The 26,961-nt window shown below is 63.0% G+C and overlaps 5 protein-coding genes across 8 annotated transcripts in view; 3 read left to right on the top strand and 2 right to left on the bottom strand.

The window, feature by feature from the left end:
* FANCA (FA complementation group A) overlaps positions 1-6,836 on the top strand; it is a 36,820-nt gene extending 29,984 nt beyond the window's left edge. Inside the window, exons 36-43 of one of the 3 annotated variants that reach the window (XR_010374317.1) lie at positions 1,065-1,177; positions 1,952-2,093; positions 3,352-3,414; positions 4,520-4,625; positions 5,011-5,086; positions 5,537-5,614; positions 5,999-6,091; positions 6,572-6,836. Coding sequence is in view for 2 of the 3 variants with exons in the window: in XM_064459795.1 (XP_064315865.1) it covers positions 1,065-1,177; positions 1,952-2,093; positions 3,352-3,414; positions 4,520-4,625; positions 5,011-5,086; positions 5,458-5,614; positions 5,999-6,091; positions 6,572-6,673 (852 nt within the window). In the remaining variant the exon portion in view is untranslated. The other 2 variants (XM_064459795.1, XM_064459796.1) reach the window with 2 other exon arrangements.
* ZNF276 (zinc finger protein 276) lies at positions 6,762-15,661 on the bottom strand. Its single transcript, XM_064459797.1, has 11 exons — positions 15,409-15,661; positions 13,582-13,891; positions 13,425-13,477; positions 12,413-12,910; positions 11,352-11,430; positions 10,073-10,153; positions 9,611-9,721; positions 9,458-9,533; positions 8,334-8,451; positions 8,007-8,106; positions 6,762-7,537 (listed from the first exon to the last, which is right to left on the bottom strand). The coding sequence occupies exons 1-11, from the start codon at positions 15,620-15,622 to the stop codon at positions 7,252-7,254; spliced, it is 1,926 nt and encodes a 641-aa protein (XP_064315867.1). The 5' UTR covers positions 15,623-15,661; the 3' UTR covers positions 6,762-7,251.
* A 120-nt stretch (positions 15,662-15,781) lies between these two features.
* VPS9D1 (VPS9 domain containing 1) lies at positions 15,782-20,609 on the top strand. Its single transcript, XM_064459801.1, has 16 exons — positions 15,782-15,916; positions 16,218-16,290; positions 16,427-16,519; positions 16,619-16,781; positions 16,899-17,010; positions 17,166-17,228; positions 17,523-17,575; positions 17,659-17,746; positions 17,947-18,032; positions 18,127-18,611; positions 18,788-18,917; positions 18,995-19,188; positions 19,272-19,353; positions 19,581-19,685; positions 19,805-19,922; positions 20,494-20,609. Exons 1-15 carry the CDS (start codon positions 15,782-15,784, stop codon positions 19,878-19,880), a joined length of 1,938 nt encoding a protein of 645 aa, XP_064315871.1. The 3' UTR covers positions 19,881-19,922; positions 20,494-20,609.
* SPATA2L (spermatogenesis associated 2 like) lies at positions 20,495-21,780 on the top strand. Its single transcript, XM_064459934.1, has 2 exons — positions 20,495-20,800; positions 20,878-21,780. The coding sequence occupies exons 1-2, from the start codon at positions 20,495-20,497 to the stop codon at positions 21,778-21,780; spliced, it is 1,209 nt and encodes a 402-aa protein (XP_064316004.1).
* A 392-nt stretch (positions 21,781-22,172) lies between these two features.
* CDK10 (cyclin dependent kinase 10) lies at positions 22,173-26,880 on the bottom strand. 2 transcript variants are annotated; one of them, XM_064459803.1, is made up of 13 exons: positions 26,731-26,880; positions 26,232-26,304; positions 25,479-25,550; positions 25,287-25,389; positions 25,048-25,129; positions 24,580-24,647; positions 24,238-24,290; positions 24,042-24,111; positions 23,878-23,937; positions 23,647-23,770; positions 23,433-23,572; positions 22,730-22,782; positions 22,173-22,659 (listed from the first exon to the last, which is right to left on the bottom strand). In XM_064459803.1, exons 1-13 carry the CDS (start codon positions 26,824-26,826, stop codon positions 22,556-22,558), a joined length of 1,098 nt encoding a protein of 365 aa, XP_064315873.1. In that variant the 5' UTR covers positions 26,827-26,880; the 3' UTR covers positions 22,173-22,555. The 2 variants fall into 2 exon arrangements, with proteins under 2 accessions (XP_064315873.1, XP_064315874.1); XM_064459804.1 differs by having other exon boundaries at positions 26,766-26,847.
* Between the last annotated feature and the right edge of the window lie 81 nt (positions 26,881-26,961).

Genomic DNA, 26,961 nt, shown 5'->3' with positions numbered 1-26,961 from the left:
TTGTTTTAAACTTCCTTTAATGTAAACTGAGAAGTGTGGGGGTAGTAATTCTTAACACCTCTGGAAAATTGCAGAGTGTTTCAGTACCCTTGGTATCGCTGATCCCAGCCTTGGGCTTGCTGCCTTGTTTCTGGAGTGTCACGACAGATGTGGAACAGAGTGAGGAGCTGGGAGACTTGTCCTGGTTTCAGATGCACTCTAGAGGGGCTGGTTGTTACATGCCAAGCAACCAGAAAGTCCATAAAGCACAGGGTTTTTTCTCTCTGCTACGTGTAACTCTTTGTGCAGTTTCACGTGGGGATACGTGGTTTTGTTGCACGTGGTAAGGATGTACATCACCTTTGCAGAACAGCTCCTTTATTATGACTGGACCTGTTAGAGGAGTTTCAGGGCACCGTGGTACGAATCTGGTCACAAGTGACCCTCTTTGCGTTTCCAGGATGTCAAACTTAAAATTATAAAATCATTTAGGTGGGAAAAGACCTTTAAGATCAACCAGTCCAACTGTTAACCCAGCCCTGCCAAGCCTACCACTAAACCCTGTCCCCAGCACCACATCTACACGTCTTTTAAATACCCCGAGGGATGGTGACTCCACCACTGCCCTGGGCAGCCCGTGCCAGGGCCTGACAGCCCTTTCAGTGAAATTTTCCCTAATACCCAACCTAAACCTCCCCTGAGGCAGCCTGAGGCCGCTCCCTCTCGTCCTGTCCCTGGTGACTTGGGAGCAGAGACCAGCCCCCCCCTCACTCCAGCCCCTCTCAGGCAGCTGCAGAGAGCGAGAAGGGCCCCCCTCAGCCCCCCTTTCTCCAGGCTAACCCCCCCCAGCCCCCTCAGCCGCCCCCCAGCACCCTTGTGCTCCAGACCCTGCCCCAGCCTCCTTGTTATTCTATAGAATCAACTTCTCGTGTTTATTGTGTCTGTATGTACAGCCTGGGCTCTTCCATTAAGGCGGGGGGAGCCCCTTTCCCCACGTACCTGGCTGAGGTAGCATGCACACCTGGCTGCAAACAGCTGCTACGGGCACCACCGCTAATGCTGCTGATTTCCATCCTTCTCCCTAGCTTTGGTGGCCGAGGCTGGAGCCAGTACTTTGCTCTCAGTGGAAGAGGCTCTTTGGGGCTCCCCTTGCAGAAGAGCTGGAAAGGCTGAGGGAATGGCAGTCCTCAGCTACCAGGTATGTGTGAGGAACCCAGCGTGGATCTGCAGGCAGGAGAACCTGCTCTCTGAGGGATCGGTGCCCAGGGTGCCGGCTCTCTGAGGCAGTACGAAATGTTAACGTGGACTGAGGCTTGTAGGACAGCTATATACAGATTCCTTTGTAGAGTTTAAACTCAAAATGGGTCACACTAATTATTTAGTCTGGCCTTCTGTGTAATATGGGTCAGAGTGTTTCACCATAAGGAAAAAGAATCTTTTTAGAGGAGACTGGAAGGCAGAGTCCTTGTTAGACAAACACTAGAAATAGCCTTTAACACAGTGTTGAGTCATTCGCTTAAGCTGCCGCACCCTTTGCTCCCTGAGTTTGGAGAATCTCTGATCTCCTGAAGCTGCTGACAGCTGCTCTGCTCTATGCTGCCTCCTTTACCTGCTGTTACGCTCCGTTCAGCGTCCTGCAACTTTTCCCCAAAAGCTGGGAATTTAGTCCAAGAATCGCCTTACACATTATTGAAGGCAATAATCACATTAGCCACAGTAGTGTAATCGGTTCACTACCTTTCCACTCTCTGGTAAAAGATTTGGGAATGCTGCTGTCTGTTTTTAGACCTTTCTTTTTTAAGCTGTCTCCAAGTAGCATCCGACTGCGGGGGGGGGGAAAAGGGGAGAACTTTTGTCCTCCCAGTCACAAAGCCCCTGATTTCCCCCTCATTCACAGCTGTGATTTTTTTTTTTCTTTTATTCCCCCCCCCCCCCCCCCCCAACCCCATGACATACTGGTTTTGTTTCCTAGCTTCCTCTCTTCAGGAGTGGTCTTCCCTGTCTCTGACCCTCCTTGGATATCGGCTGCCTTCCTCCATTGCACTGTCCAACAGCAGCCACCACGCAGACGAGAGAGGAACGCCCTGGAGAGGCTGGGGACTGACGCAGAGCAGGCAAGATGATGGTTTTAGATGTCTGCTGTTCCCTACACTTGAAAACTAGAAGTAGAACGTCATTAACTGAGCAGTGGTTGTCCTGAGGTGCAGCTGCATCGCTGGTAAACCCTGTTGTGAAATCTTGCTGGTGGCTAACTGGTAGTCGCTGTACGTTACCGGTTGCTAAATATTTATCCTAGAGGCAAAGTTGTTCCAAACGTAAACTTTTAACTCGGATACTGGTTCCTCTGTGAAGTCAGGGAGGTCTGTTAAGCAGCTGCTTTAAAAACTGAAGCTAGAGAGAGCGCTGCAGAGATCGAGCTCAATCCACAGTGTGCCAGCATCACCTCTCCCTCTGAGAAAGGAGCAGTCCTTGTGGGTTTTAGCTCAGGCAACTTGGTTGGGAGGTTGAGAAGATGCAGAAAGTTTGTGAGACAGGAGTGCAGACATTTTAAGGGCTCTGGGAAGACGTGCTGGGATCCCCAGAAACAGACCTCCTGAGGGTTTTCCCAAAATGCCTCCTCCGTTTTGCCGCGCTCGGTGCCCTCCGTCGTGCGTGGGGGTTCTCTGAAGCGCTCTGCTGAGGAGGAAGCTGGGCTGCTGCCTGGCACTTCTGTTTGTTGACCTTCCTGGGGTTAGCCGGGACCAGAGCTCCGTACGGGGAGCGTCCCTGTGCTGAGACACCCACAGGTAAATAGTGCTGGAGCAGAACCTCTGCCTTACTGTTTGCTCTTAAGTTCTATTGCTCGGGGCAGCGGTTACAGTAGCAGCTCCTCTTGCTCCAGAATTGACTCTGTCACTGTTTATACTGGCCTAGAGCCAAGAGCTGCTAGTGAGAAACTGGTGTCACCGAGTTGATAGGAGCGTTTAGTGCATGTGGAATAACAGCGGCTTTCACCTCAGAAATCTGCCTGGAGATGGGAGGAGGCGTGCGCCTGTGGACCAGCGTTAGCTCTCCTCCAGGTTTACACCCGTGGTGGTTCTCCCTGTATTCGGGAGGGGTTGTCATCTGTCGTCTGACTTGCTGAGTGCAGCAAGCTTTGCTTTGAGAACAGTGAATTCAGCGTGGAATTTACCCTCAGAAGCAACAAGCGACGTCAAGCTGCAGTCTGTCATCTTCAGTCACGCCGCCTGCACCTGGAGGGAACAGCAGCGCTTGTAGTTCATCCGGGTCCATCCTGGGAACGTACTCGGTGAAATGCGCTTTCCAGTCAGGAAATAACAAGTCCTGAGTCACCACCGTGGATACAACTAACAGGCACTCTTTCCCTTGCAGCTTCTTGTTTCTCTGCTGTTCTTCTCACTCATGGATCTCATCTCGGCAAAAATAGCACCAAAGGTAAATTCAGCCCTGAGGGAATTCTCGTGACACTGACGCTGCCTGATCCGCTTGGTTTGCTGCCTGGAAGTGCTTTGTACGGGTTCTGTGAAGGCTGGTAGCTTGTTCTGCCAGAAGGAAGGGACCAGCAACGTCCCAGAGAGCCTGCTGAAAGCCCTTCTGTTCCTGTCAGATTAAACCTGTGTTTTCCTCTAATGGATGGTATCTCCCCTCTCACTACGGTAGCTTTTATTTCTCTTCATGAACGACTTACTATTTTCAGTTCCCCGTTCAGACTTTACACCTCCCAGGTACCGCAGGAACCTCATCTCTCTCTCTCTCAGCTTCTGTGAAGCACTTCACATTTGTTAGATGACCTTTTTTCTCAGTACATGTATTTCACAGGACAAGGGGTCCCCAGCAAGGAGGAACGCTGGCTTCCAAGTGATTTAACGCTATTAAATGCAGGAGCAAAGATGACAGGTTTCTTCCAGCAGCTGTCTGCCCTAAGCATCCTCCCACCTAGGAATGCTTGTTCCTGTCCCTTTGCTGTCTTCGCAGCTTTGAAGTGCAGCCGTTTGTGCAGTCACCTAACGGCGCGGGTCAGGGAGCAGATTCAAGTTGAAAATAATCATTTGGTCTCATAGCCTGCCTCTGGGAGAGTCTGGAGGGAGAGTCATTGAGGAAAGAAACATCTTAAGCAAACAGATCTGGGAGGTTATTCCAAGTAAAATGAGTAATGCAAAAAAAACCCCAATCCCAAGACGTGCTGTCACTAGAGGGGAAAATCCTGCTCTGGGGAGCAGGGTGGGTCGGGGCGGGGGGTGCAGCGGCTCTGTGCTGAGCACCGCTGGGAAGCGTGCCGCCGATCGGTTGCTCATCGATATGGCTTCCCCCCCTCACAGATCGGTCTCACCTGAGCCCTGTTGTGGCCTGGTTTGGTGATGAAAGTGCCTGATTGCCTGGGGGGAGTCCAGGCTGCCAGGCGAGGGGAAAGACAGGCTAAATCCCTAAAAGTGTCCTTTAAGAGAGCACTTCACGTACACGACCTCTTACGAGGGGTTCCTTTCTGCTTTGACACAACTAAGGCCTGAGACAAACCAGACCTGTCCTTTCTCACCCCCAGGAAGGAGTGGATTTTCAGACGTCGCTGGAACGGTCCCTGGAGATCTTGCAGTGCCTGGAGGAGAGGGGCACGTCCTGGCCGCTTCTCTTCCATTCGGCAGAGGACGGTGAGCGAGTCCTGTCTCCGAGGGGGGGCAAGGCGGGGTGCGGTGCTGGGCAGGCATGCCCCAGCCCTTTGATTAGTGAGTGTACCTGTAAGAAGGGGAAGCAGCATGAAAAACCCTTGCTTGAGTAAAAGCTTGAGCACATCCTGCTCCTACCCTGCAGTATGGTGACCCAGCTGATGATCAGGAACGACTGAAACTCAGTATTGTTCCCGCTGGTAGAGAAAGCCTCAGAGGGGACAGCTTGCCTCTCCCGGGGGTCCCCACACCTACATACTAGTGTTTATTGTGGGCTGAAGGAAACTGCAGCCCCCACGCAGCTGTAGAAGCATGCAAGGTGGCGTGAGGACCACTAAAGATGCTTAGTGCTTCCTTCTGGCTATTGCAGACCCTAGAAATTACAGTGTCCTGCTCAGCGCAGCCTCGGACCGTCACACCCGGCTCCTGCCTGTTGCGTTCTACAGGTAACGTCCTGCTGGGCTCGGAAGGGAGGATTTGCGAGGGACGATGTGGCCGATGGCTGGCACGTGCCGCAGCTGGTGCGGAGCTACATGTACTGCTGGCCTGGAGGCGAGCTGAGCCCTTGCCTTGGAGAGAATGCTTGATCACAGCAGGGTTGCTATTTAAGGAGCCCCGTATCTTTTGCTGGAGGTTTCCCTTCAGCTTTGTGCTCCAAACAGGAGCCTCCCTGGGTGCCTTCCCGCTCCCGGCCGTGGGGCGGCCCTGCACGCAATGGGGCTTGTAAAAAGGAGCGCTGGCTGCGTTTGCCTTGCGCCTGTGTTTGAGTCTACCACGGAACCGGTGCTAACCAGCCACGGTGCGTGACCCCCTCCAGCCTCACGCCTTGCTTTCGCCGCGAGCTGCTCACTCGAGAGCAGACCTTCCTCTACGTGGCGCTCGATTTGTACCTCCAGCTGCTCCGGCTCTTTGTGGACGGGAAAGACCTGCCGCAGCCTGATCGAGCGGGGCAAAGCCCAGACCGGGCCGAGCATGTGAGTGAAGCTCAGTCTCTCTTTTTTCCCCTCATGTGACTGAATCCTCATCCCTTCCCCTGCCACCTGCAGCGATCCCTCTTGTTCCTGCCTTCCCCTACAAAGTGGAGGCTGCTGGTGCGGCCGCCTCTGCAGGCACTCAGCTTGCTCGTGCCTTGGGGCCGAGGGAAGCTGCAGGTGCTGCTGTCCTGCTGCTGCCTGACTCCTCAGCTGCCTCGCTGCTGTCTTGGACAGGAGCTCAGGGCGACTGCAGCCACTGATCGAGTGACCTGCTTAACCTGTGAACAGCCCCTCGGTGTGGTGGCTCCTGTCTCATTTTTGGAGGCAGGGACTGAGCTCACAATGACATTGCCCTTGGCCGTGTCTCCTCTCCATGTTCTCCAGGGGGATCCCTTGGAGCTGATCTCCACGGCCCGGCGGTTCCTGCTCGGTGCAATCCCACGATGCCCTGCCCAGAGCTTTGGCAACATAAAACCGGTACGTTTAGTGGGGTTTTTTAATCTCTTCTCCCAGTGGGTGTGTGCTCGGCGCACTGCTGCTGCTCAGTGCCAGCGCGTGTAGCCTTTTTTACTGCACCAATCCTGAACTGGTGCTGCCTGCTTCACCCCCAAAACGCACTGCCCAACTCATGGGAAGACACCTGCTGCTCAGTCACTGCTACGGCCACATCCTCCCTCTCGCAGCAGCAGGAGCCGCTGCCCTCGTGCAGCTTTGCTCCCACCACTTGCCTAATGCCTGGTCTTGGGAAATATCAAGCACAGCCAAGTGGCAGGTGCTGAACTTTCCCACAAGCATGGCCTTGGCCAGGAGCTGGTGTTATTTCTGCATCAGCTGGCAACAGCTTCCCTCTCCTGTACCTCTACTTTGATGGGAAGTGGCAAAACAATCGCGGGGTGCTGTGCCTCGCTTCGAGGCAGCACGAGCAGGTCTAACGCCAGCTGCTTGCCCTCTCCCCAGCTACTGGATGCGTGCGAAGAGCTTGACCCAGAGCTGGGAGCCACCCTCCTGCACTTCTCGAGGCCTGCTGTGGAGCTGGATGCAGAGCTGGCCCTGTTCTGAGCAGCGGGGAGGCTGAGCAGCATGCCCTGGCTACAGCTGAAGGGACAGACACCGTGCTACCTTTCTCACCAGTACTCTTTCTTTCAAATTACTTTGTAAATAATTTATTACAAGCATAACCATGAAGCTCTTGTTACAATAAAAAGTAGGTTACAAATTTCAATTTAGACTTGCTTTGGGAATCATATTTTTATCCTTTTCCAACCAAAATGTCTGCTTAAAGTTGCTTCACTGCCCTGTGTACCCTTCCAGCTGCCCAAGGGCACTTCCATACAGGCAGCAGCTTGCGCAGGCAGGGATCGGTGGTGGCCAACTCTCTACAACTGTGTGCGTGGGGAGAAGGGGGACCACGAAGGGGTGCTGCCGAACATCCATTCCCCTGGGATTAGACAGACTCTTAGTACAACACTGCTGAATCAGACGTGAGCATGGAGAATCACAGCATGATAACAAGCTTTTTCTGAGCAAGCTGAAGCTAATTCCACTGAGTTCTTTGGGAGACTAAAACGTAGATTAAAAATCTCCACTCTGCCGTGTGCTTCCTACAGGGCGGGCCTGGGAAAGCAGCCCTGTCCCTCTCAGGTGGGCTCCTGCTGTGCAGTCACTTCTGGCTTTACCGCCTGGCTTTCTGAAGTCCCTGAAGTATTTAGGAGGAGAACGGGCTCTGGCTCCAGTGGCTTGGCTTTGTCCTGAGTCTGGGTCAGAGGGTGCACCATGGACATGTGGACATTAAGGTTGTGGGCCTTCTCGAAGCGCTTCCCGCACTGGTCGCAGGCAAACTCCAGCTCTGTCTCAGCTTTGTGTTTGGTCATGTGGTACTTGAGCGACGCTCGCTGCCTGCACTGGAAACCACAGATTTCGCACCTGCAAGGCAAAGCGGGGGCTTAGCACCGAGCCTGAAGCCACGGCCACAGCCTTCGCTCTTTGTCAGGTGGAATAAGCCCCCGAGAAGACAACCGCAGCCTCAGGGCCGCTTGCTCACAGCATCTCCTACAACTCCCCGGCTCATGCAACGCGATTCCCCTCAGGCCTGCAGCTCGTCGCTGAGCATTCACCTGCTGAACGCTGAAGGGCAAGAGGAACAGGAGGAGGTGTACGACTTGCCTAGCGAGGGGAAGCTCTGGAGCTGGACCACGCGTTTTGGATGAACAACGATGCAGAGATTAAAGTGATTTAAAGTGATGGATTGGGCCAGGACAGGGACAGCTACAGGCAGGGTTTGTGCCACAGCATTACGCTGCACTATGGCCAGCGGCTGCGAGAGCTCAGCAGAGCTTCACTAACCCTTCCACCCCTTGTCTTAGCTACTGACAGCAGGTTGGTGTGCACTTACTGGAGGGGCTTTGCTCCCGAGTGCCGCATCTGGTGGACCGAGAGGTGTTTGCGTTGCTTAAAGGTCTGCCCGCATTCATCACAGATATAATTACGTACCTCTGCAATGGAAAAAAGGGAAGAGAGTCATCGATTCTGCTGATTTCTTAGTATGGGAAATGCATACACGCTTACCGGTGGAGCCTGAGGTCCTCCCCCACCTGCTGGCCTCGTACAGCTTTACAGGCGGGGCAGACTCTTCTACAGCCCGCACGGAATCTTGCACAATGAATTGCTGGGTGTTTGTAACACCCGCCGCCTGGTGTGAGCGGATCCTGCTGGGACTCACCTGTGTGAATGAGCTTTACGTGACGCTGTAGGTACCGGTCAATCATGAACACCTTGTTGCAGCCAGGATGAGGACACGGCCTCTCCCGAACCTCTTCGTGATGCTCCTTGATGTGTTTCTGTAAAAGAAGGACGGAGCTTCTGACCGCTGGGCTGCATTGCCCCCACTGAAAAACCCGGATCCCCCAATAAACGAGAGCCCCATCAGCGCTGCTTCACTGTGAAAAACCAGAGACTTGCACCCAAATCTAGGCCTGGCAGCAGGGGCTTTAACAGGGCGCAGCAGAGTTCGCTCCAAGGGCTGCTGCCGAGCCAGCGGCAGACTTCCAGAACAGGGGGAGCACAGAAATAGGTCTCCAACTGCTTCGTTAGTTGCTTGCTGCCTCCTGTGGAGCTAGGCAGTGACTTAAAGCTGTCGCAGATCCTCTCCTTGTGTGGGAACTGCTCTGGAACTCTCAAAGCTACGGGTCTGAGACAGGAGCAAACCCTGAATCATAGCATCACTAAGGTTGGAAAAGACCTTTAGGATCAACAAGTCCAACCACCAACCCAACACCCCCAAGTCTCCTAAACCATGCCCTGAATTGCCACATCTACACCTTGTTTGAACCCCCCCAGGGACGGTGACTCCCCCACCTCTCTGGGCAGCCCGTGCCAGGGCCTGACCCCTCTGGCAGTGAAGACATTTTTCCTAATATCCAACCTAAACCTCCCCTGACGCAGCCTGGGGCTGGTTCCTCTCGTCCTGTCCCTGGTGACTTGGGAGCAGAGACCAGCCCCCCCCTCACTCCAGCCCCTCTCAGGCAGCTGCAGGGAGCGAGAAGGGCTCCCCTCAGCCCCCTCTTCTCCAGGCTAAACCCCCCCAGCCCCCTCAGCCGCCCCCCAGCACACTTGTGCTCCAGACCCTGCCCCAGCCCCGCTGCCCTTCTCTGGACACGCTCCAGCCCCTCCAGGCCCTTCTTGTCCCGAGGGGCCCAAACCTGAGCCCAGCATTCGAGGTGGGGCCTCCCCAGGGCCGAGCACAGGGGCCCCATCCCTGCCCGGCTCCTGCTGGCCACCCCAGTGCTGACACAAGCCCGGGGGCTGGTGGCCTCCTTGGCCACCTGGGCACACTGCTAAACTCACCTTCATGCCATCCGCCCCTCTGTAGACGGCCGTGCATCCCTGGTAAGGACACTTGTAAATGGTAGGCAGCTCCTCCCTGCAAAGCAGAGGCCCGCCGTCAGCCAGCGTGCCGAGCGCGGGGCTGCCGCCCGGCCCCCACCTGCCCCTTCTTACCTTTCACATTTGATTTTTTTTTTCCAGCCTGGCTTAGGCCCCGGCTTCTTCCTTATTTTGGGTTCTTCTGCCTTCTTTCCTTCTTTGCTGTCACTTTTCTTGCTAGAAACCCTCCAAGAAAGAACAAGGAAGAAGGACAGCAGTTTAACACTCAGTTTTAGTCCTCCCACCTAAACCGTCCCCAGGTGTTACACCTGGGCCGATGGCTTAGCTTGACCTGCCAAAGCAGGGGTACGCCTGCGCTGGGGTGATTAGTGCCGGGCCTGAGGGTGAGGGACGGGGAGCTCAGGGAACGGAGGTGCTGGGGCAGCGCTGTGACCTCCAGGCAGGGAGGTGGAGAGAGCTGAGGCCATGAAGTAAAGCACCAGCCCAGCTGAGCCCGGCCTGGCACAAGCGGAGGTGGGCGGCAGCCCTCCCGCGCAGCCGCAGAGCGCGCTGCTGACCGCCCCGCCAGCCCCTTACTTCTTTTCGGGGTAAGGCTCGAAGGAGTCATCTGAAGATTGCACGTTTCTCTTCTCGTTTTCGTCATCGCTCAAGAAGTCCCTGAGAGAGAGAAGATGCCCTTTACCCACACAGCACCGGGCTGGCACTTCAGCACCAGCGTCTGCAGCGGCAGCAATGTGTGTTCTTCGTTCCCAGCGCATCCATCTCCCCCAGGGTGCGGCAGCCGAGGCTCCACGTGTTCTCCTCCCCCGTAATCTCCCCAAGCAAATACAGCAAAATCAGGTCCTTTTAGGACTAGATCTCTGTAAGGATAATCGAACCACTGTCAGGAGAACAAAGAAAACGGCTGTTACTGAAAAGATTTATTCCTTGTTGAGGGACGCTGCCGCCGCTTTCTATACTGGGAAAAGTAATTTTGTAGAGCGAGCATGTAGCATAGTTCTCTGGCGCAGGTTAATTAAGCTGCAGGTCATTCTGTATTTCCTCGTGCCTAGCAGCCACAGAGGTCTGGGCTTTTCTTTTTCCTCCTTTTAAGTCCTAAGCCCTAGAAGAAGCAATTAATTCTGAAGCCAAGAAATGGGCAACAAATTGTTTGTGGCTCTTCTAATGCGACGGCCGTAGCTGATGCACTGAAATAAGTCTGCGCTCGGCCACTGGGTACTTTAGACTCTGAATGACTAGAGTCAATTATCAGTTATTTATGAGTCTCACTTTAAATACCTATGTTTGAAGGATTTAGCCAAACCTTTGACCAGAAAGACTGCTAAGCTGCCAGCAACCCTCCCACTCCCGCTTCCCATTTAATCGCTCTCCCCGTGAGCAAATGGGGTGATTCCTCCGATGCCACCCCTTGCCTGCATTCCCGCACCACCCGCCCCTCTGGAGCCCCAGCCCAGAGCTGCCGTGAAGGAGGAATCGCTCCCAGGCGAGGCCGGAGTTGCCTGCCCCGGTGAGGGGCTGGAGCAGCGCCTCCGCCGCCCCCTGCGCTGTTCCTGCCCCGCGGCAGAGGGTCCCTGAACGGAGGAGAGCCATCAGAGAGCACACGCGTGTGCAAACACACACGTGCCGCCGTGCAAATCCCCCCCCAGCCCTGCAACAGAGGCAGCGAGGGGAGTTCAGCGTGTCAGCGGCGCGAGCTTCGTCACAGCCGCTGCAGAACCACCGCTCGGTGCCTCCGACGCCAGTTCCGAGGGGCCGCAAGGGCCGGGTCGCTCGTGGAGAAAGAGCTCTCCGAGGCGGGTCATTTCATACTCGCAAAGAAGACATTTAGGCTATTTTAAACCCACTCTTCTCTCACCCCTCAGAAAGGTCACTGAACTCGTCTTTTACCCGCTCATCCGACGTTGCAGACACAACCTGCTTCCCACTCAACTGTCCTAGGGAATGAAGGAGAACACGGTGCGTTACAAGGAAAAGCAGCAAAAAAACAAGCCGGCGGAGACAGCTGCTGAGGAGGAGCCGACCACTCCGGGTCCGCTCGTGGTGGCTCGTACCGCGTGAAAATATGTGCTCCGCGAAAAGTTAATGATTATTTAAACGAACTCCGTGTCTCTCGTGCTCGGAGACTGCTCTCCCTGCGCCCCAGGGACAGGAGAGCCTTTACCCCGCAGTTCCCACGAGCATCTTTTGGTTTCCCCCGTGATGCCCGCTCTGTAACTGAAAGACTCGTCCCCGGGGGAGTCCCTGCTGCCATTCCTCTTTCCAGCAGCGGACACCTCCCACAGCCGTCAGAGCTAAACGCAGCCCAACTTCTGTAACTCAAGATCGGGGTTAATTCCTCTCTTCTGGAAGTGGCATTTGGGGGAGCTCAGCAGTAAACCCACATTAAGCCACCAGCGAGCCAGCCTGGCAAACCTCCCTTTGCGGATGGAAGGGGCTCCGGCTGTTCGGCATCACCCACAGCCATGGCAGGGGAAACCCCTCCTTGCTGGCACACGGGCGGGGTTGGGACTGAGCAGAAACACCTGGCAAAGGTGGTGCTGGAGAACCAGCAACCATTCTGTGCCGTGTCACAGACACACGTCCCCCTGCAAGAGCAAGGAGCGGGGTCTGGCCAGCCAGGCGCAGCCTGCTACGGAACGGCCAAGCCTCGGCCCCTCGATGGGAGTGGGATATAAAGCACGCGGCGAGGAGACTGGCTCCTTGTGCGCGGCGCGGTCGGCCGAACCCAGGTTCCCCCTTCCCTCGTCCCCGATCAGAGGCAGCTCTCTGGGTAACCTGCGCTCCCCGGCTGGGCTCTGCGTCCTGCCTGAGGATCAGCAGCCTCCCGTGGGGGGCCCAGCCCCACCACCGCTCCTGGGGCCAGCTCGCCACCTCTCTGCCCTTCCCTGGAGGTCGGTCGGAAGGCAAATCCCTTACCTGCGGCACTGCCCAGTGGCGACACGGGCTGCGGCAGGGCTTTCTCCTGTAAGGAGGCCGTGCCGTCCAGTTGCGAGTGAGATGAATCCCTGTTCTGCGGCGGCTCTTCCTCCACGTTCAGCGGCACCGACGTGGTCCCTTTGTTTGCGGGCTGCTGGCAAGGAGTTGTCCTTGCTGGAGCGTGCTGGGGTTTGGGAGCAGGAACAGCCTCGGCATTGTCTGCCCCTGCCCCATTGTCAGTCAAGCGCTGCGCCGTGCTCTTGTTCCACTCCCGTTTGACAGACAAGGCGTTGTCGACCAGCACCGTGCTACAGTCCGAATCCGTATCCATGACGTAGTCGTGCCCGTCCCCGCAGCCCCAGACGGCGCGGATGATGCCGCAGTACTCGGAGGAGAGCACGCTCTGCAGGCTGGGCACCGACGGGCAGCTCCCGGCGTGCGCGTGCGTCCACGTCACCAGGCTGTGCAGGCACTGCGGGCTCGAGGTGATCAGGTCGACTGTCGGAGGGGAGAGGCAACGCGCGCGCACCGTCAGTCCCCTGGGCCAGCGACGGGTGCGGCTGGCCGTGGGGAGGGAGGGCGGGGACCTGCTCCCCCCAAGGGAGGGCACCGGACCCCTCTGTGTCAGAAGGCAGGTGGGAGACACCCTAGAAGCGTCGCGCACCCCTGAGGGCAGTCCCATTGGCTGCCAATACTGTTAATTTTACAGCCAAAAACATATTTCTGATTGTCCCCAGCGTCCCCAGCAGGCCCATTGCTGCCACCCAAATCCCCTCTGCCTGCTTTTCATACCCCCTAATGATGGCCTGCACCCGTTAGGCTCGGCTCAGGGAGGCCGGTGCCAGTGAGTACCCTCCCAGGGGGCTAGAGGTGGGACTGTGACCAGCCCGAGTGGGGCACGGCCGTGCCGTGGGGCTCAGGGACCACCATTCTTCCACACCCGTAAACCCCAGCCCTCTGTTGGTGGTACCACAGAAAGAAATGGAAAGCAGCTGCGGGAGCAGGCACTCACCCAGACAGGAGGCACCTCCTTCTGTGCCCGGCTGGGCCTGGGCCGCGCCGCTCCTGCAAAAGCCAGAACAGCACGGTGGAGCCTCGGGGGTTACGGAGGGACCACGCGCCGACACGCAGCCATTTCCTACTCCCATGAAGAGAGAAATACAACGTACTTTCCTTTCGACTTTACGTGGCCCGTGGGAGACGCGTTCACCCTCTGGATAAAGGTCCTGAGGACGCTGCGGCATTTGTAGAACTGGGCATGGCATTTCTTGCAGACGAACTGGGGGAGCGCAGGGTCCTGCCGCACCGCCACGCCGACCAGCCGCTGGAAGTCGGTGAAGAAGACCTGATCCACGCGGCGCTGCTTCTCTGAGTTCTCCCCCATCACAGGCACCTTCCCGAAAGCATTGCGCAGGCTCCTGGAGGAGAACTTCCCGTGGCAGAGGCGACAATACCCGGTGCTCAAGGCTCTGCCAACTCCTGCCAGAGAAGAACCGAACGCAGGCGCTGGGTGCCTGCCGCCAGAGCGCGGCAGCTGGCTACGGCCTGAAGGCACCGGCGCGCTGGAAGATGTTCCCCTTCCCTTGATCCAAGCCAGGCGGCTGCCTCTGATGCCCTGCCGGCCAGGAAGAGACCTTCCCCATGACCCCCCGCAGATCAGGGCGCCGCACCACAACCAACGCTAAATACCCCAGCCTTTCTGGCCCAGTTGCCACAGTGGAGGAACCTCCTCCCGGCCACGGCGTTCCTGGGACTTGTTCGCGCACTTTTGTGCCTTTGCCAACATGCCCTTGGCTTAAGTAGTAGCTCTCCCTCCCCAGCATTTATCTCTAAAGTATTTATAGCCGGCGGTTGCGTCCCACAGCCCCTGTGAGCCCGAGCCACCCCGGCTCTCGCAGCCTCCTCTGAGGCCAGCCATCCCTCAGCCACCCCGACGGTGCCCCGCTGAGGGGCAGGGAGCCGGGGACGTGGAGCTGCCACAGCTCCTGAGTGGGGAGCGAGGTCGGCCCAGAGCAGGACGCAAAGCATCCCTCCTGCTCCCGGTTCACCGCCCGCAGCCACTCTCCCGCCACGGCTGCCTCCGTCCCGCGGCATCCCTGCGCTGTGGAGCACGGCTCCGTCCCTCCGCCGTGCCCTGACTGTGCTGGTCCCGGCACAGCCTCATCCCGGCGCTGACCCAACACAGCTGGGCTCTGGCCCTCCATCCCGCCTTCCCGGGGATGGGGAGGGAGCGGGGCCCTGCCCGCAGCCCCCGAGAGCCGCAAGCAGCCTTTGGAGCGATCCGGGGCCCCGTTGCACGCCGAAGAGCCGCGGGGCCATGCCGCCGAGCCCCGGGCGAGCGTTTTGGCGGGCAGGACGGGGGTGCCCGTCCCAGGCACTGTCCCAGAGGCGTCGCAGGCGTCGCCACCGCCCGATGGCTTCCTCCGCTGTCGGCGGTTTGTCTTCACACACCCAACTTTGGCTCGTTTGGTGACGACGACGCGTATCTCCTGCCACCAGCCGCCACCGCCGGCGGAGCCTTTGGCTATCGGCCGCCTCCAAACCGGGGCCGGACAACGGCGGGGCACCGCGGAGGGTCAGCTCCCCGCCGCTCTCCCGGGGGTTCCCCCCGCTATGGACCCCCACACCCCTCCTCACCTCGCTGCTGACCGGCACTGGGACCCCGGCCCGCCGGAGGTGAAGCCCCTCGCCACAGATGAGGGAACCCGGGCCCCAGCACGGGGCAGACCCGCCACCCGGTGCCCGCCGGTGGCACGGAGCCTCGGGAGCGGCGGGAAGAGTGGGGAACCCCCTTCGCGATGTGGGGGGTGGCACCCGCCCGCCGGGACCCCCGCAACCCCCCTCGGCGGGCGGGGACACCCGGGGAGCTCCGAGCGGCCGGGCCGCGGGGTCTCCCCGGTGCCCCCTCCCCGCCTCGGGGCTTCCCGGAGCCGCTGCCTCGGCCTATCCGCCCGGCCCGGCCCCTCCGGGCCCGCCCCGCCCCGCCCGGGCCTCACCTGCCTCCGGGGCCCCGCCGAGGCCGGCGGGCCGCGTCCAGCCGGCGGCGTTGGCCGGGGCCCACCCCGCGGGGGGTTCGGGCTGCACCGCCGCCGTCGCCGCCTCGGTGCCGCCGCGGGCCGCCGTACCGGGCCGCCGCCGGGGCTCGGGGGACGCCGCCGCGCCAGGGCCGCCCGCGGCCGCCAGGAACCGGCCGCGCCGATCGCGCTTCATCGCCGCCGCCGCCGCCGCCGCGGGCCCGGCCCGGCCCGCCCCGCCCGCCGCGACGCAGCGCCCCCTGCCGGCCGGAGGACCCCCGCCGCCGGTCCGCCCCGCTCCGTCCTCCCCCGACGCCGTGGCCCTGTCGCAACGTTCCGGGCGGCGGCCGCCGCCATGGCCGCGGCGAGCGGCGGCGGCGCCGGCGGCGGCCCCGGGGGGCCCTGGGGCGCCGGGGCGGGCCGGGCCCTGCAGACCGCCATGAGGGCGGCGAGCGGCGCCCTGGAGATGGACAGCGCCGGGCGGCCGCGGGTGAGCGCGGAGCGGGAGCCCCCCCGGGCCTCACCCCGCACCCCCGTGCTCGGCTTCCCCTTCGGGGGTCCCCGCCACCCGCCGCCCCGGCCCCGAGGACAACGGGAAGGCCGGGGTCCCACCGAGGCGGCGGGGGACACTGCGGGGTCTGGGGGCCGCCCTCCGCCCCGCCGCCCCCGGGGAAGGGCCCAATCCTGTCCCCCACGTAGGGCCCGGGGGTCTCACCGGGGCTGCGCCCCCCCCATCCCAGGACGCCTGGGGGTACAGGGGGGTCAGCGGCTGAGACCCCACTCTCTGGCAGGAGGCCTACGTGGAGTACCTGAAGAGCATCGCCTTCATCGCCCAGGCCCTGCAGGAGGAGGCGGCAGGGACGGGTAGGGCAGGACCCCCCGCCCGTGCCCTCGGCGGCCCCCCGGGCCCCCTCCCCGCTCCCCAGGGCCCCGCCGTGGTCGGTGGGCACCGGCAGTAGGAGTCCTGCGGGTGACCCCGACACCCTGCCCTTCCCCGCAGACGGGAGCGAGGGGGTCGCCCCCGACACCCCGAAGATGCTGAAGCTCGCGGAGCAGTGCCTGGAGAGGGTCAAGTCCATTGCGGCGGCACTGGGTGAGTGAGGGGGTGTGGAGTCCTGCTCTGGGGAGCTGGGCACCCACCCGGGGGCCAGGCTGGCGGTGGGGGGCAGCTGACCCATCCTTCCCTCCCCAGGGACAGCCCAGGCGAAACCGGCGGCGCAGGAGCGGAGCGGGGGCCCTGCTCCCCTCCCCAGGCACCGTCGGGTCTTCTCGGACGAGGGGGGGAAGCTCTCCCCGTTCCTACCGCCAGAGATCTTCCAGAAGCTGCAGATCGCCGAGGCGCAGAGTGCACGGAAGTACGTGGGCTCGACACGGGGGGCTGGCACCTGTCCTGCTCTGCTGGGGTCCCCGGTGGGGGCCCCGGGTCATGTCACCACGCCCTGCAGCGGGCGCTGAGGACTGGTCCCCGGCAGGGAGCTGACGCCACTGGAGGAGGCCTCTCTGCAGAACCAGAAGCTGAAGGCTGCCTACGAGGCGCGGGTGGCGCGGCTGAACCCCAGCCAGGCCCTGCAGAAGACCTCCCTGGCAAGTGGGGAGCCCCCCGGGGCAGGAGGGCTGCTGCTGGCAGGCTGGGAGGGGAGAGGGTCCCTGCAGTGCCTGGGGGACCCCCTGCTCTGTGCCTGCCACGCTGGTGGCGTGGGCTTTGGGCCGGCATCCCCAACGCACCGCCTGCTCCACAGACGCTGTCCCTGCAGCGGCAGATGATGGAGAACCTGGTGATCGCCAAGGCCCGGGAGGAGACTGTATCCTTCCCGGCAAGGGCAGAGCCTCAGCCCGCACCTCGCCCCACACCGCCCAGCCCCACACACTGCCACAGGCTCCGTGCCCCGTCCCTGGGCTGCACCGATCCCACGCAGGCTTTGGGGTCCCGCTGCCGGCTGATCGGGGGGGTGGAGGTGGGAGAAGGGCTGATCCCAGCCCCTGGATCCTGTGATCCTCTGCCAGAGCAGTGGGTTGTGCCAGGGGGGTGGGTGACTGGTGCTGGCTGGGTGCCGCGGCAGTGAGGACTCCGGAGCCTTAACCCTGACATGGCTCAGCTGCAGCGGAAAATGGAGGAGCGGCGGCTGCGGCTGCAGGAGGCTGCCAACAGGTGAGCGGGAGCGTCACAGCGGGGACCCCAGGGGCGCAGGGCTACCCTGGCCGGTGCCCTCACCCGGGACCGTTGCACTCCAGGAGATTCTCCAGCAGCGTGGCCCTCACCCCCGAGGAGCAGGAGCAGAGAGCCCTCTACGCTGCCATCCTCGAGTACGAGCAGGATCACGTGAGTATGCACCGGAGGCAGCTGCCATGGGGACAGAGGACTGTGCCATGGGTGCGGGTTGCGTGCCGTCCTCGGGTGCTGTGGGGATGGAGGCCTTGACACCCCTGGGTGCTGCTGGGGCAGGGTGGTGTGCTGTCCCCAGGCACCGGGCAGGCAGGGTGCCGTGCCATCGCCACTGACCGGCCATGGATGCTCCCCAGGACTGGCCGAGGCAGTGGAAAGCCAGGCTGAAGCGGAGCCCGGCAGACCTCTCCCTGGTGTCGGGGCTCTTCTCCTCCCTCCTCAGGTAAGCGCTGGGGCGGGAAAGGGCCCTGCTCGGAGCGAGGGGGGCCACGGCCGCTTGCCAGTGCCCCGTGCCCACCCCCTCTCAATGCTGCCAGCTTCCCTGAGCACCCCATCGCCCGGCTCCTGCGGCAGCTGCAGTGTGCAGTGTACGCCCGCCTCTACCCGGCCGTCAGCCAGAGCGCTGCCGACGCCACTCCCGCCTCCCCCACTGGCCTCTCCTTCCTCTCGCTGGATGCAGGGGGCTCGCTGCCCGCCGAGCCGGGGGGACGCCGGCTCCGAGCCTCCCGCAGCCTCCACTGCATGTTCTCGGTGCCGGAGCACGGCCCGGCCGCGCTGCGGCACAGCCTGTCCAGCACGCCTCTTGCTGATGGCGGCCCTGGCACCCCAAGGGCAGAGGGTGGCTGGCTGGGGCCGGCGGCTGCCCCCCAGACCCCCCGGGAGAGCTCCTTCGAGGACCTGGAGCGATTCCTGGCCTCGCCCGAGGGTTGGACCCCCGGGGAGCCCCTGGCCGGCCCCCGGCAGGAGACGGCGCTGCCGGAGCAGCTGAAGGGCATCGTGCGGGACATCCACAACGCCATCGGTGAGGGACGGCTGCTGGGGTCGGGGGGCTCTCCCCAATGATGGGCTCTCTGGGGGAGGAGGGGGACCCCTGCACCCCATTTTTTTAGCTGGGGTGAACTCAGGGTGCAGGATGGGGAGGACTGGGGGACCTTGCGGGCGCCTGCCGAGCGTGCTGCGTAACTCAGCTCTTCCCAGACAGGCTGCTGTCCCTGACGCTGCTGGCCTTCGAGGGGCTCAACACCGCTGCTGGCAAGGACCAGTGCCTCGCCTGCCTGGAGGAGGCTTTCTTCCCCCCACTGTGGGCCCCGCTGCTGGCTCTCTACAGGTACCACACCCCCAGGGCTGGGCCCCCCGTGGCCCCCCATCCCCGTCCCCAGCAGCCCCTTGCCTCTCTGCCCGCAGGAGTGTCCACCGGCCCCGTGAGGCAGCCCTGGCCCGGAGCATGGAGCGGCACCGGCACGCTGGCCCTGCCGACATGGGGCTGTCCTCCCGGCTCTTCCCCCCGGCCCCCGGCCGCTCCGCGTACAGCTCCGCTGTCGAGGCCCTGCGCCTCATCCCGCTGGAGACCTGTCCCCGCCGGAAGCTGGAGTGCATCGGTGCGGGGCCGGGGGTCTGGGCTGACGGGGTGGGGTCCGGGGAGGCTGGCAGGGTGACCCTCAGCACCCACTCTGTGCTGCAGTGCGAGCCCTGCGCGGCATCTGCGAGTGCGCCGAGGAGTACTGCGGTGCTCGGGATGGCCGGACCCCCGCCTCTGCTGCCATGTGAGTGTGGGGGGCAGCGGGGACGCGGCGGGGGCAGGGGCAGAGCAGAGCCGGGGCCGTGGCAGGGAGCGGGGTGCTCGGGGTGATGCGGGGCTGGGGGTTCCCATTGCTGGTGGGGTGCCGGGGCCACTGTTTCTTGTTGCTGGTGGGGCTGATGGTTCCTGTTGTTGCCGGTGGGGCTGACGGTTCCCATTCCCTGTGGGTCTCATGGTTCCCGTTGGCGGCAGTGGGGCGGACGACCTGCTGCCCATCCTGTCCTACGTGGTGCTGCAGACGGGGCTGCCCCAGCTGCTCTCCGAGTGCGCCGCCCTGGAGGAGTTCATCCACGAGGGGTAGGCACTCGGGGACGGGGTGCTGGAGGGGAGCCTGGCGGGCGCTGCGGGCGCAGGGCTGCGGTGCGGCGGCCGTGGCGGTGTCCCGGTGGCCGTGGCGGTGATGGCGTGCCTTGCAGGTACCTGATCGGGGAGGAGGGGTACTGCCTGACCTCGCTGCAGAGCGCGCTGTCCTACCTGGAGTCCCTGCAGTGAGCGGCCACGGCGGGGGACCCTCTTCAGGACCCCCGGGGGCAGGTGCTGCGCCCCCTCTCGGGGGGGGAGAGGGGGTGACCGGGGCGGGGTGGGGGGCCCCGAGGGGTCTCAGGGATCCGCGTCCCACACGGGGAGCGCTGCCGGTGCTCCTCGTCCGCCCGGCCCCCAGGGGGCGCTGTGGGCGCCGGGTTAAAGCCCCGCCTACTGGGGCGGAGCCGCGGGGTGGGTAACGCCCCTCTGCATGGCGTCACCGCGGTGGTGGGCGTGGCGCCGGAAGCGGAAGGGGAGCCTGAGCGGAGCGCGGGGCCGGGCCTGACCGGCAGGTGCGGAGGGGGGGAGGGAGGTGTTGGGGGTCGGGGTGGGCGTTGGCTTCGGGTGTTGGGTGTCGGAGTTGGGTGTTGGGGTCGGTGTTGGGTGTCGGAGTTGGGTGTTGGGGTCGGTGTTGGGGGGGGGTCAGCGTTGGGTGTCGGTGTTGGGGGTCGGGGTCGGTGTTGGCTTTGGGTGTTGGGTGTTGGCGCTGGGGAGGGGTCAGCGTTGGGCGTCAGCGTTGGGTGCCGGGGGCTGGTATTGGGGCCAGCGCTGGGGGCTGGGGCTGACGCTGCCGCACCCCCAGGATGTGCGCGGGCTCGGCGCTGCGGCAGGAGTACCAGCGCTGCCTGGAGCGGGAGTTCCGCCGGGGCCGCGCCGGCACCTGCTCCGACCCGTCCTTCGGGGAGAGGCTGCGGCAGCGGCTGCGGCAGGAACCAGCGCTGCTGGGGGCCCTGCAGGACGACGCTGCGGCCCTGCTCTCCCAGGGGCTGCGGGGCCGCCCCGATCTGGGGCTGGCACTGCAGGGTCTGGCCAGCGCCTTCCGCCTCCTGGAGCTGGCAGCCGTCAACCTCTACCTCTTCCCCTGGCGCAAGGAGTTTGGCACTGTCCAGGTGAGGACTCACAGGCCGCAGTGGGGGCCGTGGTGGGGTGACAGCACACCTCCATTGTGGCCCCGTTCTCCTTGCAGACCTTCTCCGGGGCTTATGTGCACTTGCTGCGCCCAGCGCTCCCCGAAGCCGACTTGGTGCGGAGTTTCGGCCGGCTGGGCTACGAACAGCGTGACCCGCAGTGCCTGGCCATTGCCCGGCCGCTCCCCGGGCCCGAGCTGGCCGCTGCCGCCTGCGGCTTCTTTGCCTGCCGGCTGGAGTGTGAGATCCTGGCAGAGGTGGTGCTGCGGCTACAGCCACGCCGGCTGCGCGCTGAGGACCTCCTGGAGGCGCGCCAGCTTGCCGGGGACGTGGAGGCCTGCGTGGAGATGCTGCAGCGGCTGGGGACGCAGCATGAGGCGGCCGCTGGCTGCGGCGACAGCATGGATATCTACCAGGAGACGCCAACCAGCCCCAGGGATGTGGGGGGAGAGGACGCAGCCCGCCCAGCACCGTGGAGGGACCCCAGCAGCCCACGGCGGGCTCAGGACATGCCCAGGAGGGGCTGGGACTGTTGCAGCGATGGTGAGCGCAGGCAGGAGCCGCTGCCCTCTGTCAGCAGCCCTGACCCGGACCCCTCCTCTCACCTCTTCCTGGAGCAGGAGCGCAGCAGGGCCGGTGGCCCACTCTCCGCCGTGGCTGTGGGGAGCAGAAGCTCCCCAGGGCCAGGAGACCCCCAGGATTTGTCCCCTGCTGCCGCCCCACCCCAAGAAGCCCCTGAGCTGCCCTGCTACCAGCTGCACTCCTGCCTGCGCCGGGGCACGCTGCCCTCCTACTGCTGCACCACCTGCCAGCAGCTCCACGCCGGCGCCTGCGCGGCTGGGCAGGCCTGCCGCAGCCGCCACCGTGGGCAGGAGCTGCGCAGCGAGAGGCAGCAGCGGCTCTGGCTGCAGCGGACAGAAGTGGACATGCTGCTGGCTGATGGCTCTGGCCCCTGGGCATAGTGGAGCTGCCCCCCTGCGGCTGGAGGGGGATGGGGACAGCCACCCTGCTGCCCAAGGCACCCCGAACTCGCTCCACCGGGAGGTAACAGGGCCTGTGCCATGCTCTGCTTCGCCACCGCACAAGGACCAGTCCCAGCTCCGGCCCCCAGCGCTCCCTCTGTAAACAGCTCAATGCATCTCAGTAAAGTGCGGCTGCCTCGCAGTGTGGTGGTCTGCTCCTGCCCTGACGCGGGGAACGGCAGCTCTCGCCTCCTGGGAAAGCGGGGCCAGGCTCCCCTGAGGGCCCATTTTGAGAGGCAGAGCCCAGGGCCATCCTCAGGGCATGAGGGAAGCAGAGGGGACCACGGCTTCTCCCGGCCCAGCTGGAACCAAAGAATGAGGCCATTCGCTCCCTGCTGCTGGCAGATGCTTTTATTGATGGCAAAGTCAGGGTCACCCCATGCAGCCAGCCCCGGCCAAGGGCCCCCACGGGGCAGGGCTGGCCCTGCCGGCACCCCGGCCTCACCCCAGCTCCATCTCTCATTGCCCCCACTGCCGGGAGGAGGCAGGCGCAGGGCTGAAATCTGCCCACAGCTCCCGGGGCCGCCCTCACCCAGCTCCAGGGCGGGGGGTGGGGTTGCAGTGCTCCCTGCCACAGCCGGGCTGTTCCCCACACCAGTGCGGGGAATTGAATTCAGGCACCGTCCCGGAGGGGATGGAGCCCACGGCGCTGGCGCTTTTCGGCTGAGGAGAGCCGTCCTGGCTGGTGCACGCCACGCCTCCTGCGGGACGGGCCTCAGGGCTTGCCACGCTTCGCCTGGCTCTCGGGCCCCGCACTGGTGCTGGCTGCACGCTTGTTGCGGTGGTGCGGGAAGGTGGGCATCAGCTCCGGCTCGCAGGCTGTGGGGCAGGGAGGGGGGTCAGCGGGGTGCAGAGCACCCCAGCCCCGCCCTGGGGGGGATTTACTTACGCAGGGGCTTCTCCTTGAAGTAGGAGCTCTCCAGGCAGTCTTTTGCTGTCGCCCTGTGGGGACAAGGGAATGTGGCAGGCAGCCCGCGAAGGCGCTGACCTCCCCCAACCCTGGGGACAGCCCTGCCACGGGGGTGGGTGGCACGATGTCGAGCGCTGTGGGCAGCGTTGGGTGCCACAGGACATTAAGGGTATTAAAGCTACTGGAGTGTCCAGGAGGGCTGCGGGGTTGGGGAAGGGTTTAGAGGGGAAACCGTGCGAGGAGCGGCTGGAGTCCCTGGGGTTGTTCAGCTGGAGCAGGGGAGGCCGAGGGCAGCCTCATGGCGCTCTGCAGCTCCCTCCCGAGGGCAGGAGGAGGGGCAGGGCTGGTCTCTGCTCTCTGGTGACCAACGCCAGGGCCCCGAGGGGACGGCAGGGAGATGTGCCAGGGGAGGGTTAGGCTGGGCATTAGGAGAAGGTCCTTCCCCCAGAGGGTGGTGGAGCCCTGGCACAGGCTCCCCAGGGAGGCATCACGGCACCAGCCTGGCGATGTTCCAGAAGCACTTGGACAAGGCCCTCAGAGACACGGTGTGAATTTGGGGTGTCCTGTGCGGGGACAGGAGCTGGGCTCGATGGCCCTTGTGGGTCCCCTTCCCGCTCAGGGCATTCTATGATTCTGTGTCCTCCTCCCCTGCCCACCCCAGGGCCTTGCCGAGGGCTCTTACCGCTTCTTGGGATCGTACATGAAGAGGAAGTTGAGCAGCCGCAGCCCGGCCTCTGACAGCCAGGGGAACTTGTGCTTGAGGTTGTTGTAAGGCTGCTTCCGCAGGGTGTACTGACTCACCAGGGGCAGCTTGGAGAAACCCTGAGGGGGATGGAGCGTGAGGCGGCGGCAGGGGGAGCGGGCAGAGCCGGCGGCAGGCGGGGGCTCGCTCTCACCGGCCAGATGTTTTCATTGGGCGTCCCCAGGAGCTGCACGATGAGGTCGATCTGGTGGATCTCAGAGGTGCCCGGCAGCAGCGGCTTGTGGGCCAGCAGCTCGGCAAGGATGCAGCCCACAGCCCTGCAGAGCAGATGATGTCCAAGAGTCAGGAGGGGCAGGAGGAGCCCTGCCATCAACCCCCGCTGTGGGTTTGGGGCCCCCCCGGCCCCCTCCTGCCCTCTCCTTACCACATGTCGATGCTGGTGGTCTGGGTCGTCATCCCCAGCAGCAGCTCAGGCGCGCGGTACCTGCGCAGGGGACAGCACCGGCTCAAGGGGACCGCGGCGGAGCTGGCGCGAAGGAAGCCACCGCCGCACCGCAAGGACTCGGCCCCCCGCCACCGGCCGCTCACCAGAGCGTCACAACTTTGGGGGTCATTGGCTTCGGCGGCATCCCGTAGGTACGTGCCAGTCCAAAATCGGCTGTAAGAGGAGACGTGAGGTGAGGAGACAGGCAAAAGCTCCTTGCTCTGATCGTCCCACAGCACGGAGGGGGAGCTTTGGGTGCGTACGCGGTGGCAGCCGGCTGCGCAGCTGCCAGGGGCTCACCTATCTTCACACAGCCTTTGTCAGTCATGAGCAGGTTGGACACCTTCAGGTCCCTGCCAGGGCACAGAGAGCGGCCGGTCAGCACCGTCCTCCAGGCACAGCTCCTCCTGGGCCTGTGCTCCCCCAGGGCTGTGGGCTGCTGCAGAGCCCCCCCAGAGCTGAGCCGTCATGAGGAGAAGCAAATCCCAAGACCCGATGGCATCCCTGCCTCGCCAGCGCTCCCACACAGGGCCACCTGTTTGCCCACACAGTGCTCCTCATTCCACGGCAGGCAGCAAAGGAGGACACTTCCTTCTGCCCACATCCCCTTCCTACCCCATCTGTCCATCCTCGTGCTCTCACCTGTGGATGATATAGTTCTCATGAAGGTACTGCAAGCCCTTGAGGACTTGCAGGATGATGCACTTCACCTGGAGACAGAGGACAGGAGCACCAACCTCTGGGAGAGCAGCGCCAGCCCGGCAAACCCCCACAGAGGTTACACCCACGCGGGCGCCCTGCAGTCTGCCGCATTTGTCACTGCTTGGCAGCACGTCAGGCCCCACATCCCCCCCCAGAAGTGGGTCCCAGGCTGCCTAGGGCACACTTTCTCCCAGATCTTGTTTCTTTGCCAGTTTGCTCCAGTCGAAAACCCAGCCAGGGAAGTCCCTGGAGCGTTTTGTGGGAGCCCGTGCTCCCCAGGGGTCCCAGCTCAGCCGGTGCTCCCCAGCTGAGGATGCCCAGGGATCAAAAAGTCCATGCCGGCAGCTGCGGTGGGAGTGGCAGCACCCTCTCAGGGGCGACATGCCTAAAGCTTAGCCCAACTTTTACCTGAGCCTCTGAAAAAGGCGTCTGCATGTTCTCGAGGAGGCTGGCCAGGTCCTGCTCGCAGTAGCCCATCACCAGGAAAATACTGTTACAGACAAGACACAGTCAGGAGCCTCCCCGGGACCCCACTCTGGTGCCCCAGCACTTGCCTGCGCTATGAGAGGCGGCCTAGGGGAGGGAGATGGGTCTGAAAGGCTGAGAGGGCAGGAGATGAGGGGAGGACAAAGGGAGGAGACTCTCACCTCTCCAGATGGTTCCCTACAACCACCTCCTTCAGCTCCACAATGTTGGGGTGCCGGAGCTGCAGGAGCAGGGTGATCTCCCGCAGGCTGCTGATGGGCATTCCTGGGGAGAGCAACAGCTGTGCTGCAGGGCCGCTCCCTCCCGCCGCCCCCAGAGCCACCCCTGCCACAGCTCCCCGGCTCCACCATTACCATCTTTCTCGTTGTCCATCCGCACCTTCTTCAGTGCCACGGTCTCATCTGTCACGGTGTCCCGGGCCCGGTCTGGAAGAGCAGCAGAGGCCACACACTCAGGGACAAACACTCAGGAGACAAACGCTGGTTTTGTTGTGAGCTGGGGCTGATGAACCTCCCGTGAGCCTCAGTCCCCACATGGCCAGAATCATGACAGAATGCCCTGAGTGGGAAGGGGACCCACAAGGGCCATCAAGCCCAGCTCCTGTCCCTGCACAGGGCACCCCAAATTCACACCGTGTCTCTGAGGGCCTTGTCCAAGGGCTTCTGGAATATCGCCAGGCTGGTGTCGTGATGCCTCCCTGGGGAGCCTGTGCCAGGGCTCCACCACCCTCTGGGGGAAGAACCTCCTAATGCCCAGCCTAACCCTCCCCTGGCACATCTCCCTGCCATTCCCTCGGGGCCTGGCGTTGGTCACCAGAGAGCAGAGACCAGCCCTGCCCCTCCTCCTGCCCTCGGGAGGGGGCTGCAGAGCGCCATGAGGCTGCCCTCGGCCTCCCCTGCTCCAGCTGAACAAACCCAGGGACTCCAGCCACTCCTCGTACGGTTTCCCCTCTAAACCCTTCCCCAACCCCGCAGCCTCCTCTGGACCCTCTCTAGCAGCCTAGGGTGCTCCCGCTGCTGGGATGCAAGTGGAAGGGCTGCAGGCCTCCTTCCGCTGGGGAACCAGCTCTGCCCCAGGCCCGGTGCCGCAGCCGGTGCCACACTTACACACTATGCCATAGGTGCCTTCTCCGATGCGATTCAGCTTCTCGAACTCCTTCACGCTCCGGCATCTCCCCAGCTGGAACCGAAGAGCCATGTCAGAGGCAAGCGCCGGCCCTGGGGCAGCCCTCAGTTCTTTCTCGCCCACCCTCCCAGGGACGCACGGCCCCGGCAGGGACTGACGCCCGAAGCGAGGGCTCTCCGCCGGGTCCCTCTCCGGCGGTCACGGAGCCAACCGGCATTTCCAAACCGCCGCAGGAGCACCGGCGGAGGCCGCGGCGGCTCCTGAGCCGCCCCAGCCCCCGGCAGCCCACCCCCGAGGGGCCTCCCCGCCCCCAGCACCCCCCGCCCCGGCGAGGGGGAACCGGGGGAACCGGCCGTCCTCCCCAGCAGACCCCGGGCCTACCCGCCCCTCTGGCCCTGAGGCCTCCGGGACCCCCTGCCCACCCCGGCCACCCTCCCGAGGCCGCGGTTCCGTCGGCCCACGCGGCCCCGGCCCCCTCACCCTGTCGGCCGCCGGCACTTCGAAGAACCCCTCACCACGAAGCCGCCGCAGCCGCAGCGGCTCCAGCTCCCCCTCGGCCGAGCCCCCCTCCGCCATGACCGGCACCGTGCATGCGTCATGACGCTAGACGCATGCGCATCACCACCTTGCGGCCCGCACCTCTCTACGCATGCGCGCCGTACACCACCCCCAGCGTTGGCAACGGTTGCTAGGCCCGTAGGCCACGCCCCC

This window comes from Phalacrocorax carbo, chromosome 8 (genome assembly GCF_963921805.1).
Source record: "Phalacrocorax carbo chromosome 8, bPhaCar2.1, whole genome shotgun sequence".
NCBI classification, from domain to species: domain Eukaryota; kingdom Metazoa; phylum Chordata; class Aves; order Suliformes; family Phalacrocoracidae; genus Phalacrocorax; species Phalacrocorax carbo.
Note: the sequence above shows the minus strand (reverse complement) of the source record. Positions and strands in the feature narration are given on the sequence as shown.

Coding starts and splice junctions, on each gene's coding strand:
- ZNF276 (XM_064459797.1), bottom strand. CDS start 15,622: ATGAAGCGCGATCGGCGCGGCCGGTTCCTGGCGGCCGCGGGCGGCCCT. Junction 9,534..9,610: donor AAAAAAATCAAATGTGAAAG/GTAAGAAGGGGC, acceptor TCTGCTTTGCAG/GGAGGAGCTGCCTACCATTT. Junction 7,538..8,006: donor TCGGGAGCAAAGCCCCTCCA/GTAAGTGCACAC, acceptor TTTGCCTTGCAG/GTGCGAAATCTGTGGTTTCC.
- VPS9D1 (XM_064459801.1), top strand. CDS start 15,782: ATGGCCGCGGCGAGCGGCGGCGGCGCCGGCGGCGGCCCCGGGGGGCCC. Junction 18,612..18,787: donor GGACATCCACAACGCCATCG/GTGAGGGACGGC, acceptor AGCTCTTCCCAG/ACAGGCTGCTGTCCCTGACG. Junction 19,189..19,271: donor CCGGAAGCTGGAGTGCATCG/GTGCGGGGCCGG, acceptor TCTGTGCTGCAG/TGCGAGCCCTGCGCGGCATC.
- SPATA2L (XM_064459934.1), top strand. CDS start 20,495: ATGTGCGCGGGCTCGGCGCTGCGGCAGGAGTACCAGCGCTGCCTGGAG. Junction 20,801..20,877: donor AGGAGTTTGGCACTGTCCAG/GTGAGGACTCAC, acceptor TTCTCCTTGCAG/ACCTTCTCCGGGGCTTATGT.
- CDK10 (XM_064459803.1), bottom strand. CDS start 26,826: ATGGCGGAGGGGGGCTCGGCCGAGGGGGAGCTGGAGCCGCTGCGGCTG. Junction 23,938..24,041: donor CCCAAAGTTGTGACGCTCTG/GTGAGCGGCCGG, acceptor TCCCCTGCGCAG/GTACCGCGCGCCTGAGCTGC. Junction 22,660..22,729: donor CTTCAAGGAGAAGCCCCTGC/GTAAGTAAATCC, acceptor CCTGCCCCACAG/CCTGCGAGCCGGAGCTGATG.